We start from the raw sequence: 24,893 nt of genomic DNA, 5'->3' as shown, positions 1-24,893 counted from the left end.
TTTGTTCCATTGACAGAATTCAAAGATCTGACCCCTGTATATTGATCCCCATTTACTGCTAGGATAGTTTTATCAGTACTAATTACAGCTACAGAGTATTTCACTGGAAACCACCAGTGATTTAGTAAACAGAACAGAGAAGTCTCTGATCAAAATTCGTTTTTCTCCACCTTTGCTCTTTTCTTCATTTACCTCTGAGGATGACATGTCACCTGAAGCAAACTGAGCAGTGAAATGTTGGAAGTCCAGGTAGCAAAGATTTATGTAGTGCACTGGTGCAATGACAGCTGATTCTTATTCATATTTGTTTCCAAACCAGGGGTGGTAAGATCAGTGCTGTGCTAGTCTAAGTAAAATATAATGAAGTAAAAAGAAGAAACAAGCTGGGGTTCATTAGGAATTTTATCACTGTTCTTCACTCCCCTCTGTGTAAATATGTACAACACCTGTTTAGTTCTAATTTTTTAACAAGACTAAAGCTACTGTGTGAGCAAATACTCAGGCAAACCTAGAACAGTTTTATTTTTCACTTTGGCTCAGCTGTTCGATACAGTGAAAAGTTCAACTTCCATTTAAACACAGGAGGTTCCCTTTGGTGAGCGAGCTCTTGCTCTGTGTGTTTGTAACTAAGAATGAGCAGTGCAGTTATGGGGGTGCATTCTGGGGGATCTCTGAATGCCTTCTGAGATCCCAAACATCCAAACAGCAGCACTACTTGGAGCTGATTTGTGTAGCTGCCTCTTTGTCTTTTAACTTCTCTTTGAATGATATCTCAGAAGTTGGTGAAACAAAGTTAAAAGTGGAAGGATTTTAAACTTTGGTTGTGTTCTGCTCAGATAGAAAAAAAGGTCAAACAGAGAACAAAGATAAATAGGTATACTATAACAAAGTCCTTGCCAGGTGGGTTACCTACATGTTGGACTTGAAAAACCATAATTTGTCTTTAAGGATGAAGGAAGGAGGAAAAGTGTATTCCTAAAGGGATGCAAATATATTTTTTTTAATAGAGCTCAATAGCTGGAAAGCCTAAGAGAACATTTTTTTCCAAGAGATTTGCAATTTTTCACAAATGAGAGTAAGGAACTCATGAAAAGGATTGTAGCAAATTGAGGAGGGAAAAGATGAATCAAATCTACTGATATATTTTTTCTTTTTTATGTAATTATCTTTCAGTGGAATGTTTGATTTGAAAATTTCAAACCAAAAACATTTTGATTTTTGCTCAAGAAAAATTGTTTTCTTTTAATGCTCTGTGAAAAGTTATTATTTCTAATTATATCAGTTCATCTTTTCTTCTAGCCAAAATTTTCTTAATTACTTTGGAATTTCTAGTAATTTCCACATTTTTTACACATTACCCATTTGCAATAAAAGTATTATTTTTCAAAATATTTGCCCCCAGCGTTGATGTTAAATTATATTTATCTTTTCTCTGAAATTACTCTGGGCAATTTGCCCAAAGTATTTCAAACCAGGATTAAAATAGAGGAGAATGGTGGGAAAGGCTGGGATTGGCTTTCTGAATAATTGGGAGATTAGCAAAGGTGTCCTTGGTATGTATTACAGATTAGGAATAGAAATATGGTGACAGTGAGACCCAGATCCTGAAAGAAATTGAGTTGTCTAATTCCTTACTCTTCATGTCAGGACTGGATGCTGTCCTGCTTTTAGGGAAAAATGACTTTTCAATTTGTTAAGGCACAAATAATTGAGCATAAAGCTTTAAAGTGGCAAGTGGCACAAAGCTCTGAGCCATATTTACAATTATGAGAACCAGAAAATTCATCAGTTTGTTACAACTTTTGGGGAAAGATGAGGTTCACTTCAAATATATTTGGATTTATGACTTCCTCAGGAATTCAGAGTGCTGGAAGAGAATTCCTTTTAATAAATAATAACTGAATAAAATCACTGGATGCTCTTCTCCATTTATAAGCTAGTAATACCATGGTAATAGCCTGAAAAGAGTAAAAAATAGGCACTTAGGCAAGGTTCCTAGGAAACAGCACTGTTTGTGCCTACTTTTTTTTCCCCTGTTATCTCTCTCATACTTTTTTCCTGTTTATCATTGTGGAATAATTTTACTACAATGTGGGGTTTTTTTTCCAATTTATATCTGCAATCTCTTTCACTGTCATATAGTCCAAATTAATTATATTTTGAGTTAACTGCTGGTTTGGAAACATACACCTGACACACATGGAGGGAAGGAAGGAACAAGTGGCTTCTTCCTTTTCTATTTTTGCTGTCAGACATAAATTTCATAGTCTGAAATCAGAGACTGCACTCTTGTCCTTTTCCTTTGCATTATTTTAATATTGCTGAAACAGTAAAAAAGGCTCAGTGACCTTGAATGCACAATCTGGGCTTAACAGTTACTCTCTGCATTATTTCTTCTCTCTCTCCTAAACCTTTCCTTCTGTAGTAACTTTCTGCAGTGTTCTCATTAATTCCTGTGTTCTCTGCAAGAGGTTTTGTTACTGGAGTATGTAACATTTATTGGAGGACATGATTTTGTTTGGTTTGCTTCTTTTTTTAAATGATGTTTCTTCAGTGAGCAAACAACTTAAACTCAACTGGATAACTGTATAAACTCAACAAGTATTTACCATCCAGATAAAGAACTAAATTACTGTTATTTAAAACAGCAAGTTCAGAAAGGGGAATTCATCCAGTCAAGGACTATGTCTATCAAATAATGCTCAGGCTATCTTTTTTCTTTAAAAATGCTGTATGAGTGCAGTTTAGCATGCAGGCACATGGCTGTATTTTCTTTTAGAATAAAGCAAAGCAGGTAGTTCTGCATCAGGAGTTAAACTGCCTTTTTTAATCTGTCATCAATATTTCTACCACACTCCTAAGGACTGTTCTAAAAAAAAAAAATTAAAAATAGTAAGGGCAACAACTTGCATAGTTTCCTCCTTCAGAATTTCCAGGACATGAACCTTCAATCTGGTCTCCATGCTGACAAAACAGAGAAGCAGATTCATTCCCTTTGCAAAGTCAGAAAAAGCCCACAGTTGCACAGAAATGCAGATCTCTGTTTATTCCTGCTGAAATGCAATTCACAATATCATTGCTCTTTAAATTAGGTAAAGACAAGCTAATAACACTTTGTCTCCTTGGAGAGATGTTTGCATTATTTCATATATAAATTGAGAAAGCCAGAAAAGTGATTCAGTATATTAGATATTTCATCATAATGGATTTTTTCCCCTAATATTTTCTTTCTTTACTAAGAAAGAAGGCCAAAATTAATCTAGTCTCCCTACAGATGCAAGCTGCTATTTGAAATAGTAAGCTGCTTTCTCTCCCTCCCAAATATTTATTTTTAGGGTCTGGTCCTGTTAACAATATTATTAAAAATCAGACTGTTTTAAAATTTATTTGCTCAAGTTTGGGCTTTTTTTTTTCATTTCCTCTGCTAATCCTTTGCATTTTGTGGCCTCTGGTTTTGGTTGACACCATGCTATAGAGGTACCAAATAAAAAGCCCATGGCCTTGTGGTTCATGCAAGACTGAAAAGGATAAATATCTCCTGTAAAACTTTAGACTCTGCTTTTCCCCTCTTACATGCTGATAAACTTAATTTACCTCATGGGGACGCTGGTCTGCCAGGCTCTCAAAAGTAGAACCAATGTGGCAAAACATTGATAATTCACTGCTGCCTCTCTCTTTTCCAGGCCATGCTCTCTAACTAAAACCATTTCTCTTTCTGCCTTTTTGATACAGAGTGGCAAAGCTTGCTGCCCTGATAATGTGAAATGCTCTTCATTTGTGACATAACTGTTTACTTTACAAAAAAAGACCTTTGCAGAAACAAAACTAAAGAGAGAATTGTGTTTTCTCAGTGCTTACAGCCGCCTAGTCACATTTATAATTAGCCTGGTAAATTGATTAGAATGTATCACCTCAGCATCAAGTGGGAGTGTTAAACTCATTAAGAGCTTTCATTGTAATTGCAAAAAGTTAAAAAAACCCCAAAACAACAAAAACAAAACAACAACAAAAACCAAAAGGAAAGCCACAAAACCAAGCACAAAACCTAACCCAAGCATAAACAAAAAAACATGAGGCAAACTCACATGATTAATGTTTACAAACTGGACCAAATAATGATAATTATTCAGCATAGACTCGACACATACTGAGATAAAAATCAGTGCTAAATGTAAAAACAGTTTAGCCATGATTTCTGGGTGGGAAAAAAAAAGCCTTTCTTGACAGGGAACAGCTTGTGGCTAATGAGATATGAGAACTGGTCCTCCACAAAGCATGGCAGAAACAACCTGTGGTAGAATATATTCAAACATAGCTCCATCTAGTCCAAAAAGTTGAAATAATATTGCTAGCAAAGCTTCTAAAATGAGCAGAGGGGCTGGGATTCAACATGATGACAATGATTTCTTGATGCAGCCTCCTTTCTGCAGTAATATCACTACTTGTTGTAGTTCACCTTTGCATAACATTGTAGTTTCTTCCTTTTCAGATGCAAGGGAATTATTAATGTGGGCTACCAGTATTTTTTTTTTAAATCTTTATTAGTGTATTCCATATAGACAATAAAATTTGTTGGTCCTCCCTCTAGATTTGATTTTGGAACAGAATGTAATTTTACATACTGTAGTGAATATATATATATTTGTGTTTGATTGACCTACTGGTGAAAGTTAGGAATGTCATTCATTGCCAGCCATGTTTTGGGAGGATAGCAAGCAAGCTGGATGGGTAGCCCTGTCTTTAGGATGGTCAGCATCCCTGTCATATCCATTATCTCAATTATACCTGTCAGTCATCTCAGTTAATAGTTAAGTAGGAAGTAAATTCTACTGAATTTGCCTAAAAAGCTGTGTTGAGTGCAGTGAAGAGAACTGGAATGGTGTATGAGGAAAAATGCCAGCCCCATGGTAAACCTTCACCTACACCTGGGTCTGACCATGGGGCCAAGGGACTCTTTTAAATGTGCAAACAAGAGTAGCAAAACTGGCAGAAAAGTGGCACCCCCTTTGGATTTCTGCCTGCTGTGACTGCGGCAGGGGCGCTTCCAGGTCTGGGCTGCACACTTGAGAAAGAAGAGGACACATGGAAGAGGGCACACAGAGGCACAGACTAATTAAAGGATTAGAAAAATGAGATTTCTGCAGAAAGACTTAAGAGCTCAATTTATTTAGATTATCCAAAAGAAGGTTAATGGGTGATAGGATCACAGTCTCTAAGTACCTACAAGAGAAATTTGATAAGAGAGGGCTCTTCAGAGCAGGGTAAAAAATACAAGAGCTTGTGGAAGCTGGGTGCTAGAGCAAGGCAAATGCAGAGCAGAAGTAGATTTTGTGGTTTTGTTTGAACAGTGCTGATTGTTACTCTCTGAAATAAGTTACTGAAGGGGCCACTACATTTTCCACTACTGGACTTGCTAAGTCAGGATGGAATGCTTATTTGTTAGGAGACATTAACAGAAACAAGGCCTCTGCCACAAAATATTGTCAGATGCTCAAAAACCGTAAGGAGTCTCTAGTAGCATAATCCACTTCTTTCACACTTTTACTGCAGTAAAAGGGCAGGATGGTGATGCTTGCTTTAGTGTTCACCTGTTTCATACAGGGCTTTACATCTTCTCCTGTCCTTCCAGCCCTACTTCAGTATCCCAAGTCAGATGCAAACAGTAAAGTAAATTGTCGCTGACGGACACGAAAGAACACAAGCACACCACCTCTCTCAAGTGAAGGAAAAAAGGGAAGTTTTATTCTCTGACTCCAATATTTATAGTTTTACAAAAGTTACAGTGGATTGGAAGGTGACAGTAACACCTCTGCAATGACACAGGTCAATCCAACAGTCCATCAACTCTCTCCTCCTCCATAAAGGAATGAAAAACAATGAGTTATTTACAGAAAGTGTGTGAGAAAGTTCACTACAAGAATGTCAACATCAGAAGGCTTAGAAAATCTCAAAAAACCAGGGCGACAGTAAATCTCATGTTTTTCTTTGTCTTAGTTCTCCCATTACTTGCTAATATTTTTTCCTCTTCATTAAGAGGAGTGCAGTATCCATTCATTTGGACTCGCTTTATATAGTTTTATCTGTCCTGCAAAGGCTCCTTTCTTTCTACTCAGGCTACTTTCCATATTCAATTTTCTCTCATTTTCTCTGTACCTCTTTCTCCAGTCCAAGCTTCCCATGAAGCTCTGTGCATCTTCTCCAGAACCATACATATTCTCTGTTGGCAAGAGATACAATGAATGTTTTTGTCTTATTTTTACTTTCTAAAGTAATTCTTGTTTCCAAATCATCAGCAATCACTAGGTTGGTCAGAGAAAGGAAAATTCTTCTGACCTATTCAGGTTATGGCATCTACAGTTTGCATTTCTATGGTTGATCAGAATAGTTTACTTCTTGCCCAGAGATGAGTCTGTGACTTGGCAGTCATTAACAAATGATGGAGTGCACGTACACTGACACCTTCTTGATAAGAGCTGTAATATCAGCCAGAGAACACAGGGTAATTATGGGGAGATCTCCTCATCTGTGTTAATAGGGTCCTGAATCATTACAGCAGGTTCTTTATTAAACTACCTCCCATTGCACTTCTTTCATGGAAGTGACAGATTTCACTGTGCTCATCTCTGGCACTGGCTTCTGTTTAATGCTTCTTGTGGGCAAAAAGTGTTTTAGCCCACATAGCCTCTTATTCACAGCTCACACTTTAGAAGGTTATTCCTTTGGTAAGTTGCCTGTAATTTAGTGGAAGTAATAACAGGCTGTGCGCATTTTTCTGGATTTAAAAATTCCAATTTAAATGATAAGCAATTTATGCAATATCTTGAAGTTCCTTGACACATTGGAATTGAAAGAGGAGAAGTGGAAGGAAATTACAAATCTTTTCTGGTTTTTTTTTTCCATCCTTGTTTATGATTTTTCTCTCATCATATATTTCTCACTGTGTGGTTTTCAAGAAGCAGGGTTTGATTAATGAAGTGTCAGATACAGAGGATGTCAGGAGAATTTTGGCATTTATTTTTTTCATCATTTAAATTAGCTGTGGTATTTTTAGTATTCCTATTTTTTTTTTACTATATCTGTTATCCTGTTGATAGTAAATACCCTCTTAGGGTAAATATCAGTACATGGTAAATCTTGATCATTAGACAGCTGTAGTTTATATTTATACAAAAATTATACCAGTTATTCAGATCTGCATTTTGATGAAAATATTTTTATCACTGATGTGGGTGATTTTGTTCCACGGCTAAGGCCATCAGGATTGTTTTATGTAGGGAAATCAAAATCTGGCTAGGATTCTGGTTTGTGCAATATCAGTAGGTCAAATAGAAGTTGAGTTGTTAATCTTTTATTTAGTACTTCCTTACTCTGGTCATCTGCAAACCTTTATCCTAGGTAATAAATTTTCATATTTTCATGCTTTTGTATAGAGGACATACCTCAGTTTAACTTACTTGGGAACCAATCTGATAAGAGCCACTAAAATAGAATTTTTCTCTGAAGGTTTTATGATTTTGTATTGTATCATTAATGGATATTGTATATATTATTTCCTTGATGTGCTTGTGACACATCTATGAGCTTCTTCCCTCCTGTAGGGCTGTGGAGAGGTTTTTAATTTCTGACACATCCCACTTGAGTGTCAATCTTGGCATTACACTTCTTATGCAAGCATCTCTACCTACTCTCCAGTGCTTCTTTTAATAGAATCTCTGTAAAAGCAGGAGAAGAAAGAAGCATATATTTCACTTGGAGTATTAGGTTGTCTTTCTTTTGCATTGTACCCTCAAATAAGTAATATAAGTAATACATCATCCTAGTTAACAATCATATGTTCAATAAAGTGTCTTGCTTCGATGATTATTGATTATTTTTTTTCTTCCCCCCCCCCATGTTAAAAACCACTTCCATTTTTTTCTGTGCACCCTTCTTGCTGTCCCTTTTTGTCAGAATGTGTTGTGCTGTTTGACAAGGGGTGTGCTATAACACTACATAAGCACTAACTATGCCATTGGAAATGCTTGTGATTCAAGAACCTGACTGCCACTGCTCCTCCATTGTGTAGAGGCATTTGGAAACCTTCCCAGTGACTTCTCAGCAAGCACTTCATGTGATTGACAGTGCTCTGGGATAGAACCACAGATGTGAAAGAGACCTACTACATCACCTCTTCCATTTTCATATGAGATCAGATTGTATTCCCCTAACAAAGCATGCATCAAGTGTTAGATTCACACTACATTTGTTCTCCACCAACTTTCCAACCCTGACACAGAAAGGATCATCCTGAGAGGCCTTTAAAATGCATAAAAAAGAAACAGAGAGTCAAGGTTGCCCCATCCCTCTCTGTTAAAAACTCTGTGGATTTTTGTTATTTTATCAGTGATGTTTTCAGCAATGATTTAACTGTACCGCCTGCGCTGAGTTGTCTTTGGTATGCCTGAGGAGACAAAAATGCTGAGCATTTCTTTGGAATTAAATAGTATGACTCACAGAGGAGGACAAAGAAGGGGGGAAACCCTTATTTCTTAATTCATCCAGCTGTTTCTTGGTTATGGGGAATATATTGTAAATGCAGTTTTAAAAAATTTATTGTAAATTTATTTCTTTGGTCAGACTAGATCACATTGAATTCCAGGTCTATCATCTGTGGGAAGCTGCTGCAATAAATTCAATTCTGCAACTTAATTTTTTTTTCTCTTCCTTTCTGCATCCCTTCCCTCCCTCCTCAGGCAGCCAAGGGCAGTTCCCACTCACACAGAACGTCACAGTTGTTGAAGGTGGAACAGCAAATTTGACCTGCAGGGTCGATCAAAATGATAACACCTCCCTCCAGTGGTCAAATCCAGCTCAACAGACGCTGTACTTCGATGACAAGAAAGGTAAATTGTTTCCTGAACTCATACTTCTGCACTGTTTTTTATAAGAAAGAAAAGTTTAAAACCATTTCTCTTTTTTACTCTGATGTGAATGCATTTCCCATATATTCTAGGAATTGATGTCTTCCATTTTAATTATTATGTGATTATTTTATTTTTTTGACTGGGGTTCGCTGAAATACTCTCTTGCACATTATATTATATTTAAATTATTAAAGAAAAAAGAATAGGATTTGAAAGGCTTATTTTAAGATAATTTGCATTGAAAGACTTATTTGAAGATAATTTTGCATTGTTGAAAAATATATTGGAAGAGCATTTATGAGTGGCAGGAGAAGTAGTAGCCCATAAAACTTGTGACACTTTTTTATGAGTGCATGCATAAATATTCTGTATATTTTTACATTTATGTATATAATCCCACAGTGTGCCACTAGTGCACAGCAGTCTGCTTGCTGGTGCAATGCACAGTTGCTGTGGTAGCTGTTCTTAACAGCTAATAAAAAATGCTTGGATTTTCTGTCCAGATGTTTCCAGTGTTTCCATGCGCAGATATTTTTACATTTAAGTTAAATTAGTGAAGAACAAAAGACCAGAAAACATCTATTCCTTAAAAAAATGAGGACATTATTTTAAAGTACTGCATATTTGTAGACATTGAATTGAACTGAAAAAGCATTGCATTTTACATAATAGAATGTTAATGTCAAGATTGCAGTACATTCTATAAAGAAATTAAAGTTAGGAGTAATAACTTCATCACTTGGCTTTAAAAAATGTAAAAGCTTTGGTGTTGATTTCAGTAGTACAAAAGTTCAACAGTTAATTCTGGTGCTTGTATTTATTTTGAAAGGTGCTACATACTCTAGAACATATTTTAACAAGAGCAGTTATTACTCTGCTCAAAATTAAAGGACTGCTGTCCAAATGCTTTGCTGAATGATTATAAGAGTTTAAAATACCTTGTAGGACTAAAAACGCTTTGTGGATCTGTGCACTTCAATAAAAGAGAATCTAAAACCTGTCATTTTATACCTGCAGAAGCTGCAATCAAAATATGTTTTTTTACTATTAATATAATAGCTGAATAGAATCTCTTGATGGTGTTGAAGTGGTTCCTTTCTCTTTTACCTAATTTCCTGTAGCGTGTAATCATTTGATTTGCAATTTCTTTGAAATCATAAGTACCTTTTGAATGTAGGATTGAAGATGAGAGGTTTTATAAGGTGCAAACTTTCCAGCTGTAAGTCCTGTGCTGTCACCTTTGCCCACATGCACCCCTTCATTTGAGCTGTAATCATTAGTGATTTGGGGTGGGTAAGCAACGTCTGCAAAACTAAAAGCAGAGACACCTTGTCTGTTGATAGGGCACCTCATACTCAGAAAACCTGTATATTTATAAAATAAGTGACATTTTAAAGGATGCTAAGAAAAAGGGCTGATGTGCTGAGAAAGAGGACTGCAGGTACTTTAAAATCACATGCACCCCTTCATTTGAGCTGTAATCATTAGTGATTTGGGGTGGGTAAGTAATGTCTGCACAACTAAAACCAGAGGCACCTTGTCTGTTGATAGGGCACATCAATACTCAGAAAATCTATATCTTTTATAAAATAAGTGGCCTTTTAAAGGATGCTGAGAAAGACGTGCAAGGACTGCAAATACATTAATTTTAGCAGGGTAGCCATTTTGGTGTGAATTGAATTTTCTGTGTGCTTTAGCAAAATCTCTACTTTTACAACAAATAATTGAAGTTTGTATTAGTTTTGAATTTAATGAATTAAAGCAACAGAATTTGAATGGCATGCAGAGTAGTAAGTACTAGAAGCAATTTATATTCCCAACAGGAGATGTGCAGAGCTCAAGTGTGTGAATTTAAGGGACCACAGTCTTTATTGAACTTTTAGCTCGTCGCAAGACTTGAAGGAATATTTGAGGATTAATTTGATGGAGGAATTACTCTGCATCTGTTACACATGGAAATGTCTTCATGTGGTGAAGAAAAACTGCAGATCCTTTAGCTGGAGATGTTAAGTCTTATGTCAGCAGCGGTTTGCACTCTGTGTGATACTTCCAGTCTCAAGTATTCTGTCCAATAACTGCATGGAAAACATTCTGCCACTTCTGAGAAGGAAGCTACAGCTTCCACTGGCAATTTTTCCTGTTTGTATATGTATGGGTTCCTATAAGTAAGAAATATATTTCCTTCACCTTCTTTTGATGGTTGCATTATTGAGCCAAAATGGAAAGAGATATTTATTAGTGGTTTTGTCAGGAAATGATGGCAAGTGAAGCTGTATAAGCTTCCTCTTATTTTCTTTCCTTGTTTCCCACTTCTCCGAGCCAGGCATACAATTTGGCTATAAAAAAACAGCTTTCTACTAGAACCAGTCATTGCATTTAATTTATTGACAGCAGTGCCTCTGCCAGAGTCTATTCAAACCTATCTCTTATTGTTAGCCAAAACCAACCTCCAGGTCTTACTTGTCCTTTCAGCACCATGAACATTGCTTTTTAATAGCTGTGTTTCTCAAACCCTGGAAATTAATGGAAGCTTGAATAGCTACAGGGTTATATTCTGTTGGAAAACAGAAGCTTAGACAAGCAGCATCACCAGCAGCCTTTCATCACCATCGGAGCTGAGTAACTCTGAGTGTTGCCATGTTCGGAAATAAATCAAATTTGCTTACTTTGAACTTCACTTCCCCTCAATAGGTTACTTTCTATTTATACGACTGGCACACGTAGGAGTGAGAGTGTATTTCTTTTCTGTCTGGAAGCATAAAACAAATTGAAGAAACCTTTTTTTTGATAGCTATATATTTTAATAATTATGAGAGAGTCAAATAGTAAAATGAAGGAATGAATGTAAGTGTCAAAAGAGGGTTGAGAGTCCAGTAGAATATGAAGGGGGTGAGAACTACCAGTATATATGATAATTAAGGTTAGAAAAAGCCTTTAATATCTCATCAAGTCCATCCATAGACCTTAGGACCACCACCATATGGCAGAACAGGTGCCAAAAATAGAGGAAATTTTCCATGCAGTGAAAAACTCCCTTGCTGGATTGTCCTTGACAAGACCCCTTCCATGCTCCTGCTCCTTTCTCAAGCAAGTTGGTTCCCATCTTGCAAAGCCATTTTCTGACTAAAATAGAATTTCTGGTGAAAAAGGAAAAACCAGTCAGTCACCTGGAAGAAATATGACCTTCAAATTTCTGTGCCTTTCCACAAGGGGTTAATTATTAGTCTCCTGTTGATTAAAAATGGATGACACATATATTATAAAAATCACACTCATGTAATTTTGCATTCTTCTGAACAGTGATGCAATCATTGACATTGAAGTTAGGAGTCATTCTTCCTTTTTTGTTCTAGATATTCTAAAGTACAGAAGTGCAATGAGCCAGGCACATTAGTCCCAAAACCACATTATTAAAATTACTCTTCTGCTTTGGCCACCTCTTTCTAAGAGGTTTTTTTCTCAGTTAGGAGGATTGTGTGGCTGGTAAAGAACACTTCCACCCACAACCTTCACATCAGATTAATATCTATTTATTATTTATGAAGGAGACAAGAGCTATTTTTAACTTGGGACATTTCTGGCACTTGGCCTATACAGCCTTAAAATGATATAGACAAATCAGGTGAGCCTTTTTTCAGAAAAGGCAACACTGAATTTAGTGAATGTGAAATTACAGTTCAGAAGTTGTTTCCAGGTCTTCATCACTTGCCCTACATCTACTTTGTTTTCATTGTAAATTTAGGCCTAAAATGTGTTTGACTCATTGTGGTGATGGCAATAAGGAGGAGAAAGAAATCCTATTTTCCCACAGGAAATTAAGTTATAGCTTTTTTTTTATTGTCTAACCAAGGTGAAACTGCTGCTTCTCTCCAACTCTTTCTTTGACACTCTAAAATATCTTAAGATCTGAAATAACTTTGTCCTCATTATTCTTCTAACACAGAGTAGCTAAAATATATGAAAACAGAAATGTTTGATCTAGTGGACTTGGTCTCACTGATGACCTGTCTCCTTGCTGTCCTTTTTGGCACTTCTGTCCTTTTCTGGTTCCTCTACCTCAGAGATTCAAGGATATTGTGTATAAAATGTATTTTTAATTGTTCCACTTTCATTTAAAAGATCAGCTCTTTACCAGACAGTGAAAAATATTGTACTGAATAAGTATTTATATAATACTTATTCATATATATAATAAGGATACATGCTCCTAAATGTTAATAAGCTTAACAACCTTACCTGGGTGTCCCACCCCTGCTGCCCCAAGAGAATTTTAAAGATTGTGTCTTCCTGAAAACTAGGAATTCACAACTCTAAGGAAGTCCAGATTCTCTGGAAGCAAATGCAAATTGTGTGCTGCACTTGAAATGAGTCTTTCCCTACACAATTTTCAATTAAAATGAATAATTGCCATAGAAACCTCCGTATCACTTTATGCACCCAAGTACCTATAATTGCATAGCTGCCTTTGGAAGAAGTACAATGTGCAACAGTGTAGAACTGGCAGATATTATTTTAAATTAATATAGGTTATTTTATTTTATCTTCACTGGTGTTACTTCTTAAGGATTTTGAGAGGGCAATAAATGCAGAGAGACATAAATATGAATGCAGAGCTATAAGAAAAAGGCCATAGCATGGAAACACAGAGATATTTGATAAAGAGAAGACTGAAAGGAACCTTTATGCAACTTACTATAGCAGCCATCTTCTCATATTCCCATTTAGTAGGGAATGTAGATAAATATGTAGCAGGATATTTGAGTTATAAAGGAGGAATGAACAACTCAACAATGGCTGTTGATATCAAAGGTCTTTAATCTCCTCAGTATAAAAACATGTAATCGGACTATCAAAAGGAGGAGAATCTGTACCTGGTGTGTACAGACCAAACAGTTTTGCTCAGTCAGGCAAGTGCAAGTGTAAAATATCTGCTCTCCACCTTAACAGGGAAGTTTTCAGGTCTCTTTATAGTAAAACAAGGGTGTGTTGACATTGACCATGACAAGTTTGCCACAAACTGACACAGATTTTGATGAGACATGTGCCTGATGCTAATCGTAGATGGGTACATGTCCCCTGTGCTTTCATCAGTAGTAGCACTTCCATGTCTTGCTGAAAAATTAGAAAGGATATTCCAGCCTCAGAATTATTCATCCCTCAGCAGCAGAATATGTTTCTTTAGATGACCTTTGATTTTTCACGTGTAAGAGTGCCTGGCATTTATGTAGCTCTCCATCATCTCAATACCTTTCAGAGATAGTGGGGTACTAGACAAGGGTTGTGAGAGGCCACTGTTCTTGCAAAGCCCTTGAGAGCTTCCCTGATAGGCACAGTGCCTCAGGTGATCTTGGGGACGTGTTTGGGTACAGCAGCAGCCTGTGAGGTTCAGCATTTGCTCCCTCTCAGGGCTGGCAGTATTGTGTTGGAACTTGCATGTGTGTTTAGAGAGTTTAGGCCGCATCTCTAATCAAACTATTGTGACTGTTGGGATGTGCTATCAGCTCCATACAAACAACTCCTGACCTTTTTCTTTTTCAATAGAAAGGTATTTAGAGGGAGATGGAATTTCACTGTGTACAAGGCATGGGATTTTAATTCCAGTGGCATGTATGTCAGTTTAGAAAGATTCGTTAGTGCAGAGATTTTTTTTTTTTTAACCATAACATTAAAATGGTGATTGAATTGTTATCCAAAAGGCTGGTCCTTTCAGGTATGAAAATCCTGTCTTTTTGATGCTATAGATGCTGAACTCCCTCCTAGATAGTTGTATTTATTCTTTGACTTGTTTGGTGGCAGACAGGCTCCAGTTATTGAATTTAAGTATAAACCAAATCTATGCCATTCTCTGGTGATTCAGCCTCAGATTCTAATCTGCATAAACAAGCAGAGGTACTTGTGAGTTACAAAAATAATTGAGGATATTTCTGACTGGGGAGGAATCATGAACTTACCTCTTGTAGACATTTAATGATTCTAGTAAGCAGTTGAATTTAAGATGTAGGTGAGCGTGTAGGCAAAAGGAATAGGCTTGTACAAAACATGAGTCAGAGAAGCAAAGAAAACAATGATTCTTTTTGCAGTAGAAAGGAAAGCAGAACATACATTGTTTAAATTAGTTATGCAAGACAGGGAGGCAGACAAGCTGCATTGTTGGGAGGATGGAGAGCATTAGCATTTAGGTAATGTGAAATCGAGTAGTGATGATGAATGGACTTACGTCTCCACCTTCGCATGCTCTGCTTCCTGTTACATAATTGAGTGGAGATGGTATCAGACAGGAGATGATGACCAAGCTTAACCCCATCCTAGGGTACACATATAAATTAGATTCACTGTTACTTAGAGTTTAATAGACCCTTTCAAGGAGAGAATACCTTGTAGTCAACCTATGAAATAGCATGAAAAGCAATGGGAAAGATGCAAGAAAACTATACAGATAATTATTGAAGGATTATTATTTTTGGGAGAAGTTAGTGCAGAGGGATAGGATTTTATCTTCTTTTTTTTTCTCCCTGACCTGAATAGTAATAGTCTGTAAATGCTTTATAATACTTAGGAAGCTTTTTGCACTTAACAAAAAAAATTGTATGAGGTAGCAATAGAATTTTCACAATGAGAATAGATTTTTCCATAAAAATCTTTTAGAGTAGTCATTCCAATATATGTAGTTGAGATCATCTTTTTCTGTTGGTCAGATCTGTTGATTTCACATCTGTGCCAGACAAATATCAGTGACTTTCTGGCCAGGTCTTATCTTTCCTTGAGACCCACAGGATGACATATAGGGACAGATAACCTGGGTTAATGTGTTCAGCTGCAAATTTGTTTCTTACTAATGGGTTCTTGCTCTCACTCCCTTGCAAGGGGGGTAGGGGAGAGAATCAGAAGGTCAAAACTAGGAAAAACTTATAGATCAAGCTTAAGAGAATTTAATAAGAGAAGGAAATGGGAATAAAAATTTCCGAGTAATGGAAAGGCTGCCCCACCTTCATTCATTCTGTCCCACCAGCAGTGTGATGTGCCAGCCAGTCCCAACAGTCCCTACCTGGGGAAGACAACTCCCAAGTGTTTTATTGCTCTGTTTATGGACTATTCCATGGTCAGATTGGGTCAGCAGTCCTGGCTGTGTACCTTCCCAACTTCTTGGCCACCCCCAGCCTTCTCACTGTGGGTGCAGAGTGAGAGACACAGAAGGCCTTGACAATGCTCAGTGATATTCTGTGCACTGATCTGTTTTCCACCCTGTTTTGGTCATGAACCCAAAACACAGCACCATACAGATTGCTATGAAGAAAATTAATTCTATCCTACCAAGCCCAGTACAGCTTCCCTCTGCTCATGGATAGTAAACAAGTCTAAATAATTTTGGTTGGTAGCTCCATAGTGCTCTGGGGAAGGAAAGAAGCTGTCTTAGAGCTTTTGAGATCAAGTGTCTCACTTTATCCTTAAACCCCATGTTTCTAAACCAGTTGCCACTTTTGAAACCTGTTTGTGTTCACACGTCTTAAAAAAGATAAAGTGATAAAAGGGACCAGGAGTCTGTTAAAATATCTTGACAGCTATTGTCTGCATGAATATGAAAATTACATTTTAAAAATGTATTACAATGCATTAGAATATTATTTCATTGCAATAAATTAGTAGAACTACTCCCACTTAGAGCATTTATTTTTCCATTTCTTAGCAGAATTAAGAGAGTAAATGGCTGTATTGTAGAGATGGTTAGAAAGTGTAGGAGTTTGCATTATATTGTGCTGAAGTGTCAGTATGTGCAGAAATTGAGTTTACCAGCACTCAAGCTAAATGGAGAATGAAGCTGATACATTGGTATATGATGAATTGAAGCAGTAGTTGTGATGACACTGCTCAGATTACTCTGTAATGAAGTTTCATGATGCTCAGGCTGCTGGCTATTTTTGTTTTAAGTGGCAAAGAATATTTTATGAATGAGAATTCCTTTTTTTTTGAGGGGTGGAAAAAGTTTAAAAGCGATGCAAAGAGAGATTTCTTATATCTGCACTCTCTGCACTAGTTTTTTACGTGGATGAGCCAAACTTCCTTGGATTTCTGGAGAAAATGGGCCTGTTACATTAAATTCTGAGCCTGTTGGGGTTTTTTGAGACAACTCTTAGAGCAAATGATAGCGAGGAACAATTGGAGTGCAGGGAAGGGCAAGTGGGACAATACACTGGCGATGATAAGCGGTAGATCCCGGAGCAGTGGAGCTCAGCGTTGTACATCATAAGAAACGTGAAGGTAGGCAGAAAAAAGACATTTTGTTTTTAATCAGGAGAACAGCAAGAAGTGTTCCTCAGGGAAGGTGAAGGTTATTTTTTTGGAGAAACTATGTGACAGGCAAGAATGCTGATTGTTATATCACAGTGTATTCAGTATAGCGGAGTCATAGGAATAAGAGGGTCACCAGACAGACCAGAACATGAATGTTTTGTCATATAAATGATTGTTAAATCCAAGAAAACTGAACTATGGAGAACAGAAAGAACTGAATTTGAAAATTGGATTTTCACCTGATATTTTCAGGTCTGGTGAAAATTTTGCTTCTTGGAGGAAAATGGCAGCATTGGAAAATGAAGTGCAAATATTTAGAAATGACATATCAGTATATAAAGCAATGGCTTTAGGATAAAAGCATAGGAATATTTATGATTAAAAGGGAAAGACAATCATGGAGCATTCAGATATTCCCCAGACAGAAATGTGTGATGTTGGATACAGAAATAAGAAAAAAATCACACCACAAGTGTAATCATAACTTTGCATCTGGAGGACAAAAATCTTCCAAGGGCAAAGCAGAAACTCCTGAAAACATGCCACGAAGAGACATCTGAGCTGGCTAAGATATTGCACACAGGTCTCTCCAGATTCCACAGGGCTTCTCCAAGCAAATTAGATCAGCTGAAAATAACATTTTTAGGATGGCTCACAGACACAGATGTAACTTAACACATTCAAAATTTAAGATTCTGCACCACCCTGGGTAGTGGTACTGGAAGCAGTCAATCAAAAGCTGACTTTGAAACAGGAACTGAAATGAAATGCAATATAATCTCAGCAGTCCTACACTAACAGCAGGTGGTACAGTCACTGCCATTCCAGCTGCTTTTAGAAGGGTTAACGTGGAGATTAACAGTCAGTAAATGTTGCAGGAATAAAAAACACAGCAGGTCAAGGAGAAATGTAGTTCAGAAGAGGGATTCAACAACACATTTTTAGAGAAATACCCAAGTGGATGGGAAAGAACTCCAAAGCATATTAGACTGAAGGACAGTGACTGCCAGGTAAGAAAATACTAGTGGAATAGGAAAAGCCTCTTCTATCAGCATGATTCAGAATTCCCACTTTGCCTTACCTAGGCCTGAGACAAGTAGATTGATTCCAAACCCACCCCAGAACCTGGTTTGATAACAGAGTTCTACCTGTGGGCTTCAGCCCTGTGCCCTCTGAAATTACAGCCTCTCTGGGGAGGTGGAGGCTTGCCAGATTGTGGGGACATTTCCATCTTGCTCAGGCAAGTAGGGTGCAGACATCCCAGAGATGTTCTGTCCCACAGTGTTGAATTAGCAAAGCTTGGGAGCCTGTTGGCTCAGGGAGATAAATCCTCTCTGAGTCAGAGCTGGCTGCAATACAGTGAGTATGAACATCTCTGTAGCAAGCTTGTCTCCACACACTTAGCAAGGATGAGGACACCTTGTGTCTCTTTTCATTAGGTGTGTTAAACACATGTATAATATACCCACTGAAATAAATTTGTAAAAGATGTGTACTAAATCTAAGTGAAATTTCTGAATGCCTCATGTGCATTAGATTCACACCTTATCATGTGGATAGAAATTCTGCTCTATTAGCAAAAAATAGAATACCAGGTTTAAATATCTGTCAGAAGTGGGAAATAAATTAAAGGCAATTTTTACCAAATCTAACATCAGCTATTATGAAGCCAATCCAAAAGCCAGATGAATAGCTTACAGGAGGATCATGGTATTAAGGTCAGGCAAACTGAGGATTTTATAATATATCCAAAGATTTAAATAAAGGCAGTAAATGTATGCTTTCATAGTGCCTGGATGTGCCTAAAAATAGTCCTGTTTTCGATTTCTCAGGTGGAAGCATGGGATCTCCCATTATTACAAGTGTTCATCTTTCCTCTCCCTTTCTGGTAGAAACTTATTTGAGGAACATGATTGTTTCAGCACAGAAATTGTAACAAATCATTGTGTCCTGGATCTTTAAGGATCTGTGTGCAGAAAAGTAATTGCTGATGAGCTGCTGATATGGGGTGAAAATCCTCAATACCTCAGTGAGAGACTCTGCAATGTTCTGCTGTGAGCCAAAGAAAATAACTTTAAATTTAACTGAAACAAGAACTGAATCAACCTGAATGAGATTACTTTCAGAGGCTTGTTCTCGGGCAAAAGGAGCTTGAGGAAACACAAAAACCAAAAGGCAATTGTGTAAATGGAAAAGAGGAAAAAACAAACCAACAAACCACTAGCAGAGAGAGTTTAGCCTCATATTAGCAGACGTAAAAACATAATTAAAATGCATGTAACAGTTAATCAATAGTAGTGAAAAGGTAATTATTGATATTAGTATATTCACTGTCAAATATCAATAAGTTTTCAGTATGCTGTTTAGATAATATAAAATAATTACAAAACTGGGTAGAAAAAATAAAATCTGAAATCTAAAATAAAATCAAGACGTTGTATAAATGGATAGATGGCAACAGAAATAGTTTTTGAAAGAAAAAATGCAGATGAGATTTTCCATCATGGAGTCCAAGATGGTAAAAAGCATTTCTTGTATGTGACAGCTACATTAAGTCTGGAGCAGCATCCCAAGTGCCTTCAAATTCACTGAGATGCATCCAAAGTGTTGGAACAACCATTATGTTTTCCTTCCTTGGAGCTCAGCTTAGCTTTGGAAGCACAGCCCATTGATCAGTCTGATCAAACATTCTAAGTGTAACCTGTCACAAGCTGTTACTATTTTATTTCTGTCTGTAGTTCTGTTGCCCAGCAGCAGCCTAAGAGAGTAATAATGCCACACAATTACACTGATGGCTCACGTGTGTGTTAGGTGGAAGCAAAGAAACTTAAATAGAATTTCTCATTATCTAAAATAATATTTAGAAGCAAAAAATACAAGATGGGCCTTCCCATAAGGGTTATCTGGTCATGATTAATTTATTCCAGTAAACAAAAGCTTAGTTTATAAAATGTAGGATGCAGTGTATAGTCTTAGCAGATGTGTATTTATTTTTCTTCATGCAGGATGTGTTTCGTCTCCTGACATTCTTCAGATTTTTCCATTCTTTTTTTTTTTCCTTTTTTTTTGCCTAAAAATAAAGCAGATGTCATTTGTATCTTCCCATTCCTGAATGAAAGTATCATTAGCCTCAGTGCAAGTCTCATTCTTTCTATTCTAATATCATGGTTGTGCTGCTTATTAGCACAGAGGAGAGAACTTGTCTGCATTGAACTGTGTTCAGAAAATGAGTCAAACTTGAGCAGACTTACATGATATGAGTGCAAAGAATTAGTACTTTTATTAATTGTAAATAATAAAATAAGTGCAGAAAAGGCTTAAAATCTGCCTCATTAAAAGGAAGAAGAAATTCCAATGACTTGCAAATTGATTCATAGCATGTGAATCTCAGAATAGTACCCTTAAATCCTTTTTACCTCAGTTACTGAGACAGTAAGTTGTGTCAGCCACAGCAACAGCAGAAAGGAAACAGTGGCACTGTTTATACTGGAAGCAAACAATTTTGGGTCTGCGTGCTGTTTGAGCAATTGAGTGGTGAGCAAGCTTTAAAAATGTTATTATATTATTAAAAATATATATGAATAATTCAATCTCTTAATTGTCAAAGGTTGCTAAGGAGAATCAGAGCAGTCACATTCCATTTCTTTTAACAGCATGATAGAAAGTTTTGTACACAATTAATGCAATGCTTATCTGAAAATGAGAGATATGGTCTGAGAAGTAAAGAATTGCCTCTGTTGAGTTGAACCATGGGGAATTTCTGGAAGATTTACAATTGTATTGGCTCATTGCTTAATCGGATGGCAGAAAGATGTTCTCAGTATGTATTCCTTTCTTTAATGAAAGAGGTGATTAACCCATGCCAAATGCTGTCTTTAAAGACTTTTCTCTCCAACTACCTAGCAAAATTGTATTTAATCTGTCTACAGATGCACAGTATGTTCTGCTGATGTAGTTGATAAAAGACATTTTTGATCATTTTTAATTTTTGAACGGTAAATGTTTATCACAGTCCCATCTTGTGAGAAAAGCAGAAGAGACATGAAGGACTCTGTACAGCTGAGCTCTTGGCAGGTTCAGCAGCAGCACTTTAAAATGCTCCTGTCTCCAGTTGTCTGCCCTGCCCCACTGCCAGATGTTATTTAATGGCATTGTGAAAGCAGCAGCAGAAGGGAATTTGCTCTTTGCCAGCTCGTTTCTATCTGATTTTGTTCCTTTGTTCTGATTCTGTTATGGGAGTGGTAATTGCTAGTGCTGGGAATAGAATCCGAGGCTGCTCCTTAAACCACCATTACTAATTCCATCAAAGCACTTACGCCACAACTCAGACTGCTACAGAATAGCTCTGCTCTGCAATCCTCTGCTCTGCCTGGGGAACTCTCCTGACAGTTCTGATCCACTGGAAAAGTAGAAATGTCAACTTAAAAAGTCAGACTTGTATCTGCATTAGTCAGAGCTTTCTTAGCAACTGACTCACACACACGGAATTTTCTCTCTGTGCAGATAAGCCAGGATTGTGAATGGGTATTTTTTTTCTGACCTGTTGAAGGCTTCAGTTTCCCCTTATTAGCATAGAAACATTTTCTTATCGTTTTCTTCCTCAGTGCCTTGATGCTGCCTGGTCAATGTTTTGAATTTTAAATGTCTGTTTCCAGTGCATGAGCATCTGTCAGGGTGGGCAGGGTGGTGGGGCACTGAAAGGGGAGGGCTCGTTCCTTTTTTCCTTTGTTGCAGTGTAGAGTTTCGTACTGGAATTATTCCTGCACTCAGCAGGGAGGGTCACCTTAGAGCTGAGGCAAGCAGGAGCCTTGAAATCATGCAAGATGCTGTTCCTCTCAGCCAGGAGGCTGAGCCACCTGAGGTGTTCCTGTTAAAATACCTGTGGCAGCCTCTGTTCACTAGTTCTTGGGGAAGTGTTTGAGAGACCTCATGGGTGCCAGGTCCTTCTGTCTGACAAGGATCCCTCCTGTGTGTTTTCCAGGTAAATTGGTTGCTCACCGGTCACAGTAAGAAATTTTTGTAAATAAAGTATCAAGGCTTCACATGAATGACATCTGCCTCATCTTTCACCTTGAATTAACTTCTGGAGAACACTATGAAAAGACAACATTTTTGACAGTGAAAGACAGAAAATATTTGAAAAAAGTATTAATTAGACCACTGTACCCACACTTTCTATAACTAGCATCCTTAGTCATCAGAATGTTTGTCTTTCAGTCATAGCTGTGCATTGATGCTTAACAAGCTTCTTTACTGAAGCTTTTGAGTGTTAATAATGAAAACTTCATGTCTCTTTTATAGCTATTCTCCTTCAGAACTGAACTGCAGTGAGATCTGGATTTGCTGGTTTTCAGGAAATGTCACCATTTTAATATTCTTCTTTTCAAAATGTAGCATTAAGAATCAAACTTTATCTGGGGGAGGGGAAAGAAATTGCCTAATGTAAACATATTATTTAAAAAAAAATGTTAAAGTGTTTATTTCAGTTCAGCTTTATAGGTATGGAATGGAAACTTGTTCTAAATTAAAATCTCAATCCATGTTCAGCATAGAAACAAAACACAGCCCTATTCCAGCCACTATGGAGAAACTTAATTCCACCCCAGCCAAAACCAGCACACCATTCCAGCATCATGGTTATTTTTTTAAAAATTGGAAAGCAATTTTAAAAGAAAGTTTTCAAATAGAAAGTAAGAAATGAGGCATTATTACATTAATTAATTAGTGTTTTTCTCAATAAGATGGTTTTGTCAATGTCGGCTTTTTGCCAGTTTTGTGTGAATAACATCAGCCTATCTGCACAGATCACTGATAAAGCATCTTTCCTTTCACTGGCTCTATTCAAGAGCCTCTGATTGAAAACTGAATGTAATTTAGGGTTTGGTTTTATTGCCTCACATGCCCTAACAAGGGAGATACATTGGAACCGTGGAAAGGTCTAATTCAAGAACCAGGTTCATATGTTTAAGAGTTGACCTAAAACTGAATTTCAGTCTCTTGGGAAATAGGAACAATAAACCTTGGCACTACAGAGCACAGCACCACCAGCACAAACTTAGAATGACTCTTCCCCTCAAGTATTACCTTAGTGTCAGAACAACATCCCATTCTGACAGAGGGGAGATCAGGGCCCTGGCTCAGAGCTGTGAGCTCATTCCCTGCTCCATCACAGAGCTGCTCAGGGCTAAGGCACCAGCGACTGCCTGGCTGCAGAAAGTGAAGGGGCAGCATTACAAGGTACTGTGCTGCTAAATAGCATTGCTTTGTGTTGTGGAAAGAAAGCTCTTCTAATATTAGAGCATATTTTGGTTTCTTTTTTGTGCCAGTTTCTGGTGGGATTTGTTCCTAGGAGAAGCAGAAGCAAGCAGAAAAGATGTCTCCTGCTTTCTCTCTGGGGCATCTTGAGTTTTTTTATGCTTATTTTCAGAAAGCGAGCAGCCTCAGTGGGGACAAAAGAAAGGTACAGTTTACAACTCCTTTAAACATTTTTCCTTGCTTATGAAAAACTGTGCATGCCTGTCTTCTAAAGTAGGAGGATAAAAAAGCAAAATGTATCTTTGTTTTGGTGCCCTGCTCTTTTGCTGAACTCTTGTACTTCAATTCCCAAGGAAATGAAAACTATGATATGAAACATGTGGCTTTGTGTAAAATAATCCACTTCTGTAGTGAGTTAGACTTTTAAAATCCAGCTTGGTTTGAGTGTTGAAGTTACCAAGGACATGCATACTTTTACCCATTTATAGATGAGTGTGCTAAGCAGAAAGACATATTTTACCCATTCTTGCCAGCTACATCCTTGCTTTATTACTCACATTATTCTCTGTCTGACTGTAGTGCAGTTAAGGTGATGTAAGAAAAGTTTATTCCAACCATATTTCTCTCTGTTCTGCCTCTGCTCCTCGAGCCAGAGTTCATCATCCCAGGATGATGCAGGGCCACATCAGCACACAATGCAGAGGCTCCTGAGGACAGTGTAAATGCTCTCCTATCATGTTATGTTTGAACCACTCCTTTTGAGGGGCTGTAGGGGAATTCTGGAAAGTTAATGCAACTCAGGTCAGCTTGTGCTATTTCCAAGGTTTTTAAGCCTGGATGAGCTCGGACTCATCCTCCAGATCGATGTGTCCTAAAGTGTATATCATTGCTTTTTCAAAAATGAGAGGATTTACTGTCCAAAAAATGTCAGCCTTGCTTCTGAAGGCTTTAAGAGGTGCAGTTCATCCGTGTTTAACAAAATCTGCTGGCAATGATGATGTCAATTTGCAAGGAGGTAAGTTAAGGGGTCTGTGTACAATCTATCAGTGCACTGCAGCTTCCTCCGAGGATGGTTTTCACACGGGTCAGTAATAAACTCACTTTGCTATAAAAAAATGCTAACCTCACACCCTTATTAATATAGATTTTCTCTTTCTGATCGTGACAGAATCTTCCCTTTTCTCCTAAGACAGTCAAGCAGCCTACATCTGTGTTTGTGTTTTCAAACATGGGAGAGAGTAGCAAAGGAAAAGATCAATTGACATTGATATGAAAATGTCCTTATTCATTTTTATGTGCTTTGTAGCAATTTCGAAGAAAGATATTCCAGCAGTCATATTTCCTTTCCTTCTTTTATCTACAACAATAAATGGGTATTTTTTTACATCAAGCTGATCAAGGCACAAGTGGATCAGAGTTGTCCTTCAAGTTGTTATGGAGGCGATA

The 24,893-nt window shown here is 37.4% G+C and overlaps 1 protein-coding gene across 3 annotated transcripts in view; it reads left to right on the top strand.

Annotated features, from left to right (window-relative positions):
• Positions 1–24,893, top strand: part of CADM2 (cell adhesion molecule 2) — a 571,830-nt gene that overhangs the window by 396,241 nt on the left and 150,696 nt on the right. For all 3 annotated transcript variants that reach the window (XM_058019107.1, XM_058019105.1, XM_058019106.1), the window contains one exon: positions 8,733–8,882. In XM_058019107.1, coding sequence (XP_057875090.1) covers positions 8,733–8,882 — 150 coding nt within the window. The remainder of the gene's footprint in view (positions 1–8,732; positions 8,883–24,893) is intronic.

Source organism: Melospiza georgiana, chromosome 2 (genome assembly GCF_028018845.1).
Source record: "Melospiza georgiana isolate bMelGeo1 chromosome 2, bMelGeo1.pri, whole genome shotgun sequence".
Lineage (NCBI taxonomy): Eukaryota > Metazoa > Chordata > Aves > Passeriformes > Passerellidae > Melospiza > Melospiza georgiana.
Note: the sequence above shows the minus strand (reverse complement) of the source record. Positions and strands in the feature narration are given on the sequence as shown.